This window comes from Filicampus tigris, chromosome 10 (genome assembly GCF_054856515.1).
Source record: "Filicampus tigris isolate MCC_2025a chromosome 10, RoL_Ftig_1.0, whole genome shotgun sequence".
NCBI classification, from domain to species: domain Eukaryota; kingdom Metazoa; phylum Chordata; class Actinopteri; order Syngnathiformes; family Syngnathidae; genus Filicampus; species Filicampus tigris.
In genome coordinates, this window is record NC_141226.1 from 18,340,874 (window position 1) to 18,356,904 (window position 16,031).

A 16,031-nucleotide genomic window follows, 5' to 3' on the forward strand; every position below is an offset into this window, starting at 1 on the left:
TGTAACAGCCTTTCCCATTGTTGGGAATCAGAAAATCAGCACCACACATTCATCTGTTTGATATTCAGCAGAACGATGCAGCGAAAATAAAACAGCATCCCAACTACACTGAGTGCCGTCAAGGTGAACCGGTGTAAATGAACCGTGATGCTGTCACAATACGACAAATTAACAATGGACGAACATGTAACAAAGAAGGCTTGACAAGATCATTTACAATTCCAAAACTTCTGCATTAAAAAGCGTTACATGTATGCAGGATTTCACAGGGGCTAGTGAAAGACCTGCTGTAAATAGTGATAGTCCGTCAGTAATGGACGCCCACCCAGAAAGGTTTGTTGCCACAGGATAGCAACAAGTCTATGTTTTCTTTCAGACAAGTCTATGGCTTGACTATGTGATGCTTGGCATCAAGACGCCTCCAGACTGACCCAAATCAATGTTTTTATATTTGACATGGCATTTCCCAGCAAATAGGTGGGGTTTTCGATAAATAATGGAAGATCGGTTACCCAAAATAACTGTTTCTATGGTTGCAACTCCAATTTGTTATTGCGTTAACACAGATAATTACAGTAAATATTTGTATGAAAAACCCTTGTGGGCCACAAAAAGAAAAAAAAAAAAAAAAAAAAAAAGGAAAATCAGTAAGTAGGCCATCACCGCCGTAAACCAAAGATCCCTTGTATTATATCTTCCAGAGATTTGTCGAATTTGTAGTGGATCAAATAAAGGCTTTCATATTAAAAATATGTCAGCACGTATCTTCATTTGAGTGACTAAACACTTGGCTACTATTTGTGTAAATTCCATAATACTGTCTTTGGAGTGCATTACTTGGCAGTAACCATCGGAGGCACTGTTGATTCAGTCTCAAAATGTTTGCTGTTGAAAGAATGACACAATAACCTTCAAAAAGTGCTTCAATCAAATCCTATCCATGTTGTGACGTATCGATGAAATGAATTATCATCTAACTGCTCCTATTAAAAAAAATAAAAATAAAATAAATGAAAAGATAAAGCTCTTCCCCATCATTGGCCATGATAGCGTGTCTTTGTTAGTTTGTTCATATGCTCTGCTTTCTTAACAGGGTACCCTAATCAGCCTTCACGTTATTGTTTTTCCTCAAGGAGCTGATGACTTAGCTAATTCACTTCACTTCCCAGCATTGGAGCACACATTGCCAGGGAATGATAAGCTTTGTCGAAAGAGTAAAGGTGAAGGTGGAGAGGGGCGGGGCGGGGTTACAATCTCATCAATCACAATGGAAACCTCCTTTTGCGTGAAACTGTGTTCAAATAATAAAGCAAGCAGCATGCCTTTCCAAGAGGCTAGGAATAATTTCTGCCTTCGGTGGGGGGTTCATGGCTCCGTGTGTACGTGTAAAATATGTCTTCAGGGGATTGGTATAAAGTTAAACTGGGTGAAGTAGAAATATTTTACTCATCAGCTTTGCAGTCACAGAGTTTGCCTCAGCTAGAACAAAACTGCTGAAGCATTTAGAGAAAATTAACCCCCCATCCTGGCAGCCAGATGTGACTGGATTCTGATGAGTGCACACGAGTGGGCAGAGAAACCAAGAGACTGTGAAATTCCTGTCAGGCCCGTGTACTGCAGAATGGGCTATTGACTGCTTTCTCTATTCCCCTCCATCATTCTTCTTGAACACTGCCATTAATTTCCTCTCCCTGCCTTACCAATTCCTTTTCTCTGCCTTCTCTCCCCCTAGCTCTCTTTGTTGCAGAAGAGGATGCACAAAGCTTTGGTGAAATACTTCAGACAACGCAGCCTCGGCGGCGAGGCTGAACTGGACCGCTGCCAGGCTCTTTGTCGGCAAGCCGACCAGAAAATAAAAACAGCCCAGGTACGGTATTTGGATGTAATGTATGCATGTCCAGTAAAGTGCAAATTGTCACCATCCACTACAAAGTGATTCAACTTCTATCCCAGACGAAGCTTTTCTACTGGATCATGTCCTCCCGGGTCATTCAATGCTTAGCTTTGTTGGATTTCCCTAGCTGGCGCGTCATAAATAACAAAAATCTTCACCATGTGTGTCAACCTGAAGACGACACCGGAAAAAATATAAAAGGTTCAATGTTATGACGCATTCCAATTTGCATACAAATTCCAGTTACGTCGGCGCTGTAGGAATGCAAGACGGTGGCAAACTGAGGACCCCCTATTTACAACACATACAGTCATCCGCCTCCATCATTGGGGTTACGTCCAGACCCCCGCCCTCGCAATGAGTGAAAATCCACCATATAGAAATAGCCTATTTAAATACACCAATTTTATGGCACTTCACTATTTTTGAAGGCCTTTAAACACAATTCTAAAACAATACAAACACTTTCAAACACATATTGAGAGTGAGAGCAAGTGCAATGGATAACAAAATCATTGTGTAAGCATTAGAAATAAAATGCAGTCACAACTGTAGTATTGGAAAGGGAAAAGTTGACTGCCATCCCTTTGATTTAAATGAAGCGTCGTCAACCTTGGATTATGATTATTTTTAGGCCTACATTTTCCAACAAGGGGTGTTTGAGAGAAGTACTTACACGGATGATGCTCAATGAACTTACTGGGCCGTTAGGAAATAGAATTTCAAAAAAACGAAATGACGTCTTAGCCTAGTGACAAAACACACATTTTGAAATCATGTCAAAAGTAAATGAAAACACAGGCACGATCATTCCCGTGTAAATGCTGAAAGCCGCATCTTCTCTTAAATCGAGGACGTGCACCGAGTAGGTCACTTCCATTCATTAATGGTAGAACACAGGCTTGGTTAAAATAATGAGCTTGATGACTCGTCTCCAGCCAAGTGTACATTTGCTGCGACAAGCAGGGACACATTACTCCCCTAACCGCACTTCTCAAACCAAATATACACCGAATTGAGTATAACATACTCGTGGATAACACAGGTAGGTATCAGTTGGTGTGCGCATGGTTTAAAGTAGTTGTCATCTCATCTGTACGTTGAACTTTTGAAAAACACAAACAAACCAGAACGCCCACGAAAGCACCTCAAATCAGTTGGGCAAAGGTGCCTCTATCGAGGATGGAAATTATTTCCACATAATTTGTCTAAATGCTTACCTTGCACCATTCATTCTACTGCACTCTGTCCATTCAGTCCTCAGACGAGCAACTGATGGGATAGATGATGTGTCTGCTACGGTGCCTATGCCGCTGACCTCGTGTGTCGGACATAAGCTCACGTTACATTAAAATGAGATTTTTTTCTGGCAGCCGAACAGCCCCCCCCCCCCCCGTCTCTCGTGCGGACGAGTAGGTGCAGATTCCGCAAGGTTGAGACGTAAGGATCCTCAATTAGAGCGTAATCAGCCTCTCATCTGTGCTGTGATGTGAGCTGAGGTCACAGCGGACAGAGGGACAGTGATGAATCATTTTGTCCGGCGTCACTGCAGAGCCGGGTTACCTGAACCTCTTCGCGGCCACTAAAGGCAGATTCAATTGCGATGCTGTTGTATGAGCTGATATATTAGATATATGCTGACACAATGATTTGATTAGAGCTTTTCCAAGGGACTACCTAGTAAAAAAAAAAAAATACTCTCAAGTGGTTTCCTCCCTAACACAAACCGCACACACTCCTCAGACTGCTGACATGCTTTTTGATGGGTCCAGTCCGGACATTATAGATGGTAGCCGTGTCTCATTGGCCGAGCCTCCGAATGCACCCCCACACACGTGCACACGCACGCTCCCCACCCCCGGCACATCGCAGAGCGCGAGGCGGGGTGGGGAGGAGCTATCAGCGGGCTGCAGAGTGTGAAGGACAAAAGAGCCGGTGTATTCAAGCGCACCGCACCGTCACCCGTCACAGCTCAGCGCAGGACCCATCAGAGCAGGCAGCACTCACTTTAGCTCCTTGTGTGAAGTGGCCAAGCCTCCGAAAAGTCGGAAAAATTGAAGGGCTGTCAGAATATTAAGAATTGGACAGAGATGGTAATAGCTTTTAATTGGGTGCGACATGAATTAGCCATGTCATTTGCCAGTTTGTAAGTAAGAAATCAACAGAGGTAATAGCTGCTCTAGCCAGACCCGAACCCTGCTGGGGCTCTTACGGATCCATCATGTCCACTTGACCCCTCGAACCCGGCCGCGGGAAGGTCAGGCTACGGCGAGCTCGGCTCGATGCGGTTCTGCTGGAAAGTAGCTTGAAGGGAAGGATGCTCGCAAACCTCAGGGGCCGGGGATGTGGTGCTGGTGGTTATGTGGATTGGAGTGGGGAGGGGATGCAGTGGGCTGTCAGCCTGCTACACTACAGCCGGAACTGGCAGTTCAGCTTTGTGTTGCGTGGGGTTTACACCAGGGATGGCATAATTGACAATGGCTAACAGCGGAGAGCAGCGCACAGCCTTGTTGAATGGCCGGTAATGATTGGAGCAGACGCCCACCGGCCCGATCCCGCGGGACAGTCATCCAAGATCCTGTTTCTGATATAATTGTTAGTCAGAGAATTTCCGCATGGCTGCGCCGGCTCACATTCCCAAGCTGGTTGACAGTGCCAGGCAGTTTAATAGAAAAACTGCATGCTGAGAACAGAAGAGCACTGAACCCACACTTGGTTGACCAAGAGTCTCTTGTTTAAGAATAAGTAGCACACCACGAGCCGCGACTTTATTCTAAAACGTACTCTCATTCATTTAAATTGTTGCTTTGGTGTCTTCAAACAGGAAGCGCTGTCTCAGGAAATTGAGCTCATCGCGTCCATCACCACTAGCGACCTCAACAAACAATCCAGCCTGGACAAGTAGATGTCTTCAGCTCGGGACATTCACCTGTACCAGACAACTTACTTACCCTCACACGCTTCACTATCACCCCAACCACCCCCCCACCCCCCGCTCCCTCTTTTACTCGCTGCAGATCCATAACAATGAAACAGGTGACTTTCATGCTGCTGTCAGGTCTGATCTAATTTTAGCTGGGTGAATGATTGCAATTGGCTTTGCCTCATCAGATAATTAATCTATGTCACCATTAATTGGAAAAGAGAATAATTACAGGCCGTGTTGACAGAAATTCTACGCTTCTCCAGATTCCGAGATCTAATTACAACTAGTGAAAGCCGGTGACCTTAACTAGCACTTAGCACACCTTGACCACCACGTGTGCGAGGCGCGCGCGCGATCCAGAGATTGCGTTTTCGTTCCCGATAGACCCGCCGCGCTCTCCGTCACATGGAGAGCTGTCTCCCTCAATCACTTTTCAATATTCAATCTTAATTTTGTGGAAGTTTAGCATTTTCAATGAGCTGGAGATGAATGATTAATGAATAAATTTGAATGCTTCATTTTGTCCACGGATCATTAGTTAAGTCCTTTGTGGGAAGGACCTGAGTAAGGAGTGAAAATTATTGAGACATTAGCCCCAAGCAATCCAGGGGTAAATAGTGTGCACAAAAGGATGTTTCTTCCACACTACAGGAAGAAAAGAAAAAAGCCTGGGGAAACATTATTTCAAATTGAAATATTAACTGAATCGCATTCCCAAAAAAAATCAATATTTTTTTGTCACCAGCATCATGCTGATGACACATGCTCCATTTTAAAAGTTCAATGTTCCTGAATAAATAATACATGCCAAAACGCAATCCAACCCATTAAATATTTACTCCCATCAAAATAGGAATGATAAATATTGAAAACGAAGCATGAATACAAACTATTTTTGATGTTTGTTGGAAATGTGCTGCTTTCAGGATCGCTGAGAAATACGCGTTGCTCCCATTGTGTCGGTCTGTGGCAGCCTAATAGAGATACTGTTGTTGCTTTTGTGCTGCGGATGTGGTAGTGCTAGCAGGCCGGTCTGCTTGTGGCAACAGAAGGGGGCAGTGTGGACACAACAACCTCACGCCCATTTCACAGTGCTGTCTCGTTGCTTCAAACATTTCAATATCAAAAAAAGGTCATTGTTGTCATTGGGGAAAAAAATTCAATTTGTTTGTAAAGAAGTTTACGTTGTCTCTTCGCGTCTTCACAAACTTGAACTTGGATAGGATTGGAACATAGAATCCTTAACATTGACCTTTAAAAATCGTTACTACAGTACGTTGACAAATGATCCATCCATTTCCTAGAGTGCTTATCCTGTTCACAGTTGACTTGTGACGAAAGCAGGACTATACCCTGAACTGGTTGCCAGTCAGTCACAAGACACAGAGAGACAGCCCATTCATATTAACACCTTTGCCGAGCGGATCACAAAATGACTTTTACCACATTTCCTTAAATAGTGAGATTAAGTAATTAGTCACCAGCTGCGTAATCCACTTAAATTACATAAACGCCTCCCCTAAATGGAACACCTCCCATCCCATTTGGGGGAAAAGCATACATCGGTCTTTCACATGTAGACAATTAGTACACTTCATAAGACCATTTGAACATTGTTGCTAACCAAAACCGCAGCACCTACCCAGGCATGTAAAGACAAACTGCAATGTGGAGCCTTAGGCCCGCCGCACACTAAGCGACACAGCCAAACGCAACTGAACTGGACATTTGCGATCAAACAATAGCCGGCGATTCTGGCGATTAACTCTTGCACACATACTAACTAACTGCAGCGGGAAATACTGCAATCTTTGGCATCCTTATCAGGAACCGCCGTTTTGAGGCTCCACATATATAGTACTTTACTGTATTATTTTTTTATTGAGCCACAAACAACATATTGAGATTGTCAAAGAATAAGCGGATTGCCCTGGTCACTGTTGCTATATAATATTAATACAACATATCACCTCATTCATTGATTGCACTTCATTTCTGTGACAGAGACTCTCCACGCTTTGCTTTTTAGGTAGATTTGAAATTACAACCATAGTTAAAGAGGAAGTCAACCCAAACATACTTTTTTCCAGAATATGTTCTATGCAGGCCCACTAGTTGAAATACAGCATTCTTAAGCAGCAAAATGTATCCACTTTTGGCCATCTTAGGAGGCGGCCATTTAGTCACTTTCGTTGACTGAAGATGACATTGAAGTTGCTCAGGGCTCAGATAACGACCAATCATGGCTCAGCTTCAGAAAACAGTTGAGCCGTGATTGGTCGTTATCTGAGCCCTGAGGGTCTGTGATGTCATTTTCAGCCGACAGAAGTGACAAAATGGCCGCCACTTGAGCTAGCTAAAAACGGGTGGATTTCTCATATTCCACAAATGCAATATTAATCAGAATGCCGTGTTTAGACTAGTGGGGCAGTATAGAACATACTGGGGAAAAATATGTTTGGGTTGACTTCTACTTCAAGTATTATTGTCAAACAAAATGCATTAGTGATTGCTCACGGCACTTTTCCACTTGTGTACTAATTCTGGTTACGTTGCAGCCGAACTCTGTTATACCACCTGTACATTTCTATATTCTGCAATAGCTATGCAACGTATTTTTGTCCGTCCAGTTTGCCTCAATTCTGAATATTTCTGTACCATTTCCATAATGTCCCTTTTTTTTTTGCATTATGGGGTCGTATGTTTAGTAAATACAAACCCCCCACACCCCCACCACGGGTGCTATTTACTGAAATCCAGGGGACGCTAAGACAAGTTTTTTTCTTTGCCTCAATATGTGCTTACATTCTTTGTGCCTCCTCTGAATGATTGGAAGTTACAACTAACTGTCACTAGAAAGTGCACACACCTAAATGCTGCTAAAACAATCATGTGGACACTCATATGTACTGTATTTGCGGTTTGTTGTGACATGGATGCAGAAGCCTCACTCTGGGTTTGTATTGTGTGATATATCAAAGTGTGTCTCTCGGTTTCTATAGCGGCATCCTTTCAAAAAAATCTGATTTACAGGCAGCATTTCATCGTGGCGCCACCATGCAGACGACGGCCCCGTTTCGCGCCGATTCACCCCAGCGATCGCTTTTAGTCATCAGCGGCAAGCCATGTGAATCGGAGCGTGGCTTTCAGGCTAACGAAAACTCTCTGCTTTGCGGTCTTTTTGAAAACAGGGAAATGGAGGTGTCCTCTCTGACCAGGCCGCCTTTTGTTCCCAAGCCAGAGAGCACAGTTGAGCTGCCGAGGCGACGCAGAATTGGGAAAGAATGTGAGTGGAGAAGAGATGTGCTACTGTGTCTAAAATATCAATGAAGGAGACGCTGACAAGGTTTTGGGTCACACCAATGACGAGACAAATATACATGACTTCATGTGGCAGGCTGTGTTGAATTTAGTTGGATGTGTACAAAAAGTCCGGAATGGGAATAACAATTAAGGAGTCATTGAAACATTAATTCAGAACATTCAAAGAGATTCTCATCACTTTGAATTGTATATTTGAAAACAGCAACTATAGTTATTTTTACTTGTAGTCGACCGAGGAAAATTAGTCAAATTTGAAACCAAAAGTTTCAGTCTGTAGATGCCACTTTTTTCTGTTACTTGAAAAGTACAATCCTGGTGGGTTAACGTGGTTTTTGTCGCTTTAAATCTTTGTTGTGGAAAGCAAAAGTTTGTTGCCATGACTACCATTCTTCTTCTTCTAAGTGGAAGTCTGAGAGTAACTTTGGCCGGAAGTAGAAGAATAGTAGTCATGGCAACAAGCTCATGGTTTTATTCTTAATTTTGCATTTTAAAAAGTACATTTATTAAGCGTAACAAGTGTTTGGATGGGTGGGAACCGTGTGGGGGGCTTGTAATGACTTAGACGCACACATAAAAAATCTACTTCATGGAACATATCACGTGAAAATTGAGTTCTTGATTTTTGGGGGCATGGCTACGCATCAATGATTATCCAGCGCAATTGCGAGTTAGGTATTACTCTACCCATTTCTGCCACTACAGCATGCAGTTAGCTAGCTAGCTAGTTACGCAACCAAATATGCATCTTCCCTTGATGCCACAATTTACAGAACAGCTCAGTGTCGTTATTTGAATTCCCAAGCGGACACCGTGGAGGAGCCTGCCACCGGTCGAGGGGAGCCCCCAGAAGCCTGCTAGCCGGTGGCGAGCACAACCACACCGCGACGGCCTGGTGGATATATTCGCGCCACTGAAGGCTTTGAGCTGACATATTTACGATGCAACAATATAGTGATAGTGATATGTTTACAAAGAAGTTTGAGATTTCGGGCATATGGAGGCCACCAATGAGGTGATTACTTCAAATAATCATACAATGCTTTCAAGAAGACTTTCCTATCAAAAGAAGTCCAGTTATAAACAGAAACATGTTTTTTTTTTTTTCAAAATTCTCACTTCTTATCAAAACATGTTGCATGTGAACATCATCCCTTCACAACCTATACACAAAACTAATATGGTACTAATTCTAGGCACCGTAATTCTGTGTTTCCACAAAGTTTAGCTAATATCAGTCAATGCTTTAAATTGTGTATTTTCTCAACTGATTCTTTACTGTGCAGAAAACATGCCAAACTAATTCATCAAGATAACAATACATGTTCCCTCTGCTTTCACACATGTCTGATTTTCCCAGATATTTATCTTAGCACCATAATAATTTGTGAAAGTCTCTGACATTTGTGGCTAGCTAGCATGATAATAAATCCGTGGCTCGGAACATTTCTTAGTTAATTAGAGTCAATCAATCCAAACTTTGCTCACTTACCGGTGTGAAACCGGAGCATAATGAGCAGAAATCAGCATGGTGATTGGAAAACACAAATTACAGCTGTTAAAGAGAAACTCATCCACTTTTCTTGCCGTCGACGCCAGTGCCTGCTGTGAGGTTTTAAAATTAGCATGGCATTCCTTTAATGGATGCTGGGGGAATGTGCTCCTCTATAATTAAAAAACCTGTAATACACTCATCGGCCAAAATAGGAGTGGCGGCAATTCTCTTAAGGACGTATTTGTCCCTTCGCGCACCCAAAAAAAAATTTGATTTCTTTTGTTATTATAATATACATGTGTTATAGTTAGACAATAAATCATATACAGGTGCATCCTCAATAAATTGGACATCTTAATTTATTTCAATTCAATTGTAGTACAGTTCAAGCTAGCGAAACCCATATGTGGAATTACTGCACGGTGTGAAATATTTCATGTTTTTTTTTTTTAATAATTTGGATGATTAGCTTACACTGAAGTAACCCAAAATTCACCACTTCAAGAAATTGAATCAAAAATGATTTTGAATATTGAAATTAGGCAGAAGATTCTTCTAAAAGTATTTCCCTGTGTTTATTGAATGTTTATTTCATCTCAATCTATATAGTATATGAGTTTCGCTTTTTGAATTGAACTGCTGAAATGATTTCTATATTCAAATTTATTGAGATGTGTCTGTTGTAGGGGCATATTTAGTCATTTGGGGGCCCTAGACAAACCGGTCCTCCGCATCTGAATAATTCAAAAAATTTTGGAATATTAATTTTGAACAACAAAAAAGTGTGAATTTGAAAAAAAAAACAATTTCCCGGTTTACACAAAGTCCTTAAAATCATTCGTCAGGATTATCTAACAATTAAGTGACTCATGTAAAAACTAAAGAGTATTGCTCTTCCTGTTCTGTCTGATGTCTGCCAGGTATCTTCAAAGAGTGAGTAGTTTGACTTTGTTTTACTTTACACTGTAAACCTTCTCTTTTGCATTTGTTAAAACGTTGCATGTACTTAATTATTTTCTGTTCCGGTGAATATTTAAACCTTAACTAATGAAATTACTAAGCGGTTTTTTTTCTTATGTACCCATAATACTGAGAGTTGTGTCTAATTTTTTTGTCTCCCCCGTGCAGCTAAATAAGGTGCTCAGAATATTACAAGCAGCTCTCTCCATGATGCAGTACGATAATAAACACATTGTTAAATGAATACCTCCCTGACAGCTCTTGTATTGGCTCTTACTCGATTGTGTGAGTATCTAATGAAGTGTCCAGCCAGTGTGTACATGCACTTTATTACATATATTAGACAAAATGTTTATGTGCTTCAGATGATAATGTGATGAAATAGTGTGAGGTGGTCCGCACTTGTGCTTTGGAGACCTCATGTCACGTGACCTTCCTTGCCCCGACCTGGAACTGCCCAATTCAAGGCCGTGCTTACCGCATAGGTCGGGGTGTTTGCATTTTTTTATTTCATCACGATACTATACTGGACATTTATCATCTCAGCTAAGAGGAACTGTCACCACGTGACCCGGCTTGCGAGGGGCCACCGTTTACAGTATGACATCGCCCCCAGGTGTAGTTTCCTCTCTCTCAGCAGCTCTCGGTAAGGGGAAAGCTTATGTTGTGCCCAGAAACAGAAACTTGCCATTGTATTAATTATTGTCAGTGAATCCAAGGAGTGAAGATAATGCAGGATGCACTGGGTTGGTCCCATTTGTTTCACTTGTCAGTGGACTGAATAATTGCGAAAGCTGACCATGTTAGACGCCGAGTTTTCCAAAAGATAGGACTCCAATAGTTGCGACACAATTGTACGCTTCAGAAATGAAAAGCTTTGGAATAATTTGCCGGCTTCCACTTGCCAAAGGAATCCTCTGAAGTGAACACTATGTTTACCACAGAATATTATTCCAAACTGCATACAGTGTGTTATGTTTTGATCAAATCCATTCATCCATTTTCTGTAGTGCTTGTCCTCCTTGCGGTCGCAGGTGCGCTAGTGCCTATCTCAGGTGACATCAGTTCGTAGATGCTTTTGTTGGATAATATTACTTCACTGCTAAGTCTGTTGCTCACAAAGCACTCTAGCAATTTTAACAGTCTCAAGTATGGAGTTTTACTCGATGTTGTAAATGAGTTTGGAGTTCCCTTCATAATATTAAACATGACTTTATGTCACATGGAGATGGCATCCCTGATCAGTCTGTAATAATGTATATGTCCATCTTTATTTCTCGTATGACCAATCTGACACGACGCCCCACGGTTCTTAATATTCTTCCAAAAATGTCTGCCTAATAGATGCCTAAATGAATGCCACTGGCCCTCTTTTATGGAGCGGGTTTCACTGATACCAATAATCTGACCAAATTTGAGCATTTGTGTGCCCTTCTGTCAGATTATCCTGGGAGTTGGGTGTGTTAAGACTTGAGTGAGTCTTCCTTCCTAATGTGCTCATAAACGGGTCAGGGCTGGCAATCATAAATGTTGAACCTGCTTACTTTTTCCTTATGTCTGTGGTCAGGGCTGGACTTGCACAAAAAAAAAAAAATAGGCCGCGGCATTTTGATTTAGAGGGGCCCGCACGTGCATGTTGTACGTTATTTGTCATAACATCCACAAGCATGTCTAAGAAACATCAGCAACGTTTTGCTGAGATTAATTTATGCCATTTTATTGGCTGTTGCTTTGCTTATGGCTTTTGTTTTCCTGTCTATATTGTAAATAGATTAATGGATTGCTCCCTCTAAATTGTGGGCTGGTCTCTTGGGTTAAAATGGAGGAAAATAATAATTGGCATTGGCCTTATAAGACGCCGGCCCACTGGGTACGTGTCCAGTAAACCGGATGGCCAGTCCAGCCCTCTGTGTGGTCAACACCAGCCGAACCACTGACCCCATGATTGTGCTGTGAAACGGAATGCCTAGCGTCTTCTCTTTCTTCTACTTTGTATTTCCAGGAAGTCTTGAAACCTTGTGGCACCCATGCTGCCTCTCACAGGTTAGTGTTGGGACTACACCAGAAATCTAATTTTGGGAGGACTCTTGCAAAGTCGATGCAAATATCAAATGGTGTGTGTTTGATGGGCTGTATTGGTCATCTCAAATACAACAGTTAAGATAAAAGTTTAAAATTCACATGCGTACCCGGTTATAAACATTCACTGACCACAACATTAGATACACCTCCAACCACAAAGACAATTTGGCAATTTGAAATACATTTCTTCCGCTACAAGAAAGGGACAGATTCGGTTCTGAATACAATGCTGAAGGTTTGAGGACTCAATATGAGAAGGACTTTGCTAATACAATGTGGCTCATCTTGCAGTCCTCCCAAGGAAGAACTATCAGTCCTGCTACAACAGCTTCAGCGTCCCCAGGTGACCGCGCCACTGAGCCCGTGCTCGCTCTGTCGCACCCCACTCCACGCCTGCTGCCACCCTGAAGGTAGATGCATCACGCTGGGGGACTGTGCAGCAGAAGCAGCACCCCTCCTCCTCACTTCTCACTTTCAAGCGCCTCTTCGCCCCACCCCGGCCTACACACTGGGTGTCCATACAGTCTGGACTCTTCCCTCAGGTTGGTCTCAGTTACAGTTGAACCACACAAGCTAGTATTCTTTCTTTAATTTGAGAACCACACATACACACACATACATGTTCCTGTGCTTGCATATGGGTGTGTGTGTGTGGAGGTGGGGATGGGGGGGGGGGGGGGGTACGCCGCCTGTTTCTCCCGGCTGCCTGCTGACTCCCTGAGGCGTGTCTGTGGTGGCTACGCCATGTGTGGGGGTTAGAGAACAGCAGGGCTCCCCGAATGGCACATACCGTATATGCAAAAGTGCTACTCCTGTCTGGTTTATCTTCTTGCCCCTGTGGATGTTTTTTTTAGGAGTCATCGCTAATCAGAGAAATGAAATCACGCACTTAACTGTCAGTACAATAAACACTCGTATAAGTCTGTTTATCAGCCCTCTTTCCTCGCCCAAATTGAACACGTGAAAGAAAAGTTGCAACCTTTGACTCCTTCGCTTACTTCTCATTTGTTCCCTTTGTGGAGAAGTGAGGAGACTGTTAAGAGTCTTTGCGAAGCAGCTGCTGCCCATTCAAAAACTCCTGATCCTTTAAAATACTGTTTCATGACCTCGGCTAGCCTCATTTTTGCCAGCATGTACTATATTATTTCGATCAGATAGTGTGTCAAATAAAGTCTTCCAATGCGGAATGACCGGGGAATCAAAACTGCTGACCTTTCGTTTAAATGGAACATTTAATTTGCTTTAACCACAACACCCAAAAAGTTTTACTTATGATTTTCTCCAATTAAGACCTCGTTAATGTGTATAAAAATTACACTTTATCCATAAATCCACTGTTCAAAGGTCTTTAAAGTTCCACACTGTTGTCCAATTGTTTCAAACCCAAATAAGTCAGTGTTGCATTTTATTGTGTGTAAGGTAGATTTAGGCCATTTGCATTACATATTGTTACGGTGTATTATTACATATTTTACTTGCTTATTTAATATATAATGATCACATTATAAGTGAGAGAGGTCTTACATTTGGCTACCTGCAGATAATTACTCTATGTTCTAGTGTTTTCTGTTTCTATGCACTTTTAGTTTGCAATGCTGTACAACTGCATTGCATCCTACTGAGAGCTGTTTTGAATACTTTGGTTACATTTTTGAAACATGCAATTATTACCAATTTCTTTTAGCATAATGCAAATCCTGTTAATTGAATACCTCTTGAACAGAAATAATCATACCTTTTGAATTTTAACACAGTTTTTGTATTGGAAATCATGTAATTGTGCCAGTGTACTTGTACAACATAATTGACTCATATTACAGATATTGATTCATAGAATGCAATATCATACCACAGATAGTTAACAAAAATATATATCTTTTTTTCTTTCTTTTTTTTTTTTTTACAAACAAGATGATATCACCCTCTCCATGATATTAATATGATATGTTCTGTGATCTGTAAACAGCTGGTTATCTTGCTTTTCCACGATAAGAGAAAGTGCTGAGGATTTACGCTCGCTGAGCACATTTGGGCTGAATCTTTCACACGTCACAAATTGCAGATGGGAAGCAGTGATCTTGAACAGCCGATCACATTTCCGTGACCATCTGACACCTTCCATTTAGGAAAATAATACTTTCTATCTTAGCATAACCCCCCTACCCCCCCATTTGCTGTCTGCAGAAGCTAGCAAACGGAATTATGGATGAAAGACTTTGCTATTCACAACTTTGGATTTTACCTTTTTGTTTCGGTGCACTGGTGGGAGTAAATGCTCACCCTTTATGTTAATGGAACAAAACATGACTGACCTTATGATGTGTGCACATGCAGAGTAGAAAACAGCCTTTTATAGCTTATCATAGCATTGCGATATAGCCAATGGTCTTGTTTATTTTAGCTGTTAAAAGCTAAAACGAAAAAGCTGCCTATGCGTGACCTTACGTAGAGTATAACTGTCTTCCTGTTGTTGGCATCATCTCTAATGGGTTCCTCGAATCGGCACGGAGGTGGACCTGATCTGATCTGTGTAATATGACACCTAAATATGAGTCGGGTTAACTGGCACAGAGAGTTGTAAATCACTGTAGTGTGATTCTTTGTCTCAACGGGTTTAATTAGTCTTGAAATTCTTCTCTTATCTGATGACCCCCCCCAGCCCCCACCACCACCACCACCAGTGCCACCCCCCCCCATTCCCTCCTCCTCCCCCCCTTTACCACCACCACCACCACCACCACCTCCTCCTGCTGCTGCACACTGCAACCATAAACGCCCAGCAATCTGAAGACCAGCGGCCTCGGGAGACTGAGCTGCTACAAAGAGCTGAAAGAGTTTGGAAATGGTCATTTTATTGTGTTAGAATGGCTCGCTGGAGACTTGGGTAATTTAGTGCTAACTGAGCGCTTGTAAAGATAACAGTATTGTGACTCCCAAGTGCAACACGGCCAACTACTGTAGCACTGCCACGCGTCCTCGCAACTCCGACTTAAACTGTAGTAAACACCAACTAGGCATGTTTAAAATGACATTTTCACTCTTATGTTCTTTTTTAATGCCACTCAAACGTTTCACCTGGATAAAAAAAACATCTTATGTGCTAGTTAGTGCATGTTCATATCCATAGCACAATCCTCTGTTTCATAGTACGTGAACATTTATCCCGATCTGTCATTCCGTATAACTTTTGAGATATCTGTCACAGCCAGTCCCATGGGAGTCCCACATGGAAGTTTTTTGCTCTAATTGAGCTCTTTATTTAATTGACAGTTCGTTATGTCCTAATAAGTCATTCTCGACCAATTTTTTTTTACGCCATTATTAACCATCCATTGCCATAAATTGGACAAATT

The 16,031-nt window shown here is 42.0% G+C and overlaps 2 protein-coding genes across 11 annotated transcripts in view; both read left to right on the plus strand.

Moving 5' to 3' along the window:
• Window positions 1-12,629, plus strand: part of ccdc178 (coiled-coil domain containing 178) — a 25,602-nt gene extending 12,973 nt beyond the window's left edge. For 6 of the 10 annotated variants that reach the window (XM_086043611.1, XM_086043617.1, XM_086043616.1 and 3 more), the window contains 3 exons: window positions 1,733-1,867; window positions 4,719-4,930; window positions 8,012-10,740. In XM_086043611.1, the coding sequence (XP_085899737.1) occupies window positions 1,733-1,867; window positions 4,719-4,799 (216 nt within the window). In that variant the 3' untranslated portion in view covers window positions 4,800-4,930; window positions 8,012-10,740. Of the gene's footprint in view, window positions 1-1,732; window positions 1,868-4,718; window positions 6,951-8,011; window positions 10,741-12,598 lie in introns of those variants that run through there. The other 4 variants (XM_086043612.1, XM_086043613.1, XM_086043619.1 and 1 more) reach the window with 4 other exon arrangements.
• klhl14 (kelch-like family member 14) overlaps window positions 12,605-16,031 on the plus strand; it is a 21,044-nt gene continuing 17,617 nt past the window's right edge. Inside the window, exons 1-2 of the mRNA XM_086043623.1 lie at window positions 12,605-12,639; window positions 12,970-13,220. The gene's annotated coding sequence lies outside the window, so the exon portion shown is untranslated. The remainder of the gene's footprint in view (window positions 12,640-12,969; window positions 13,221-16,031) is intronic.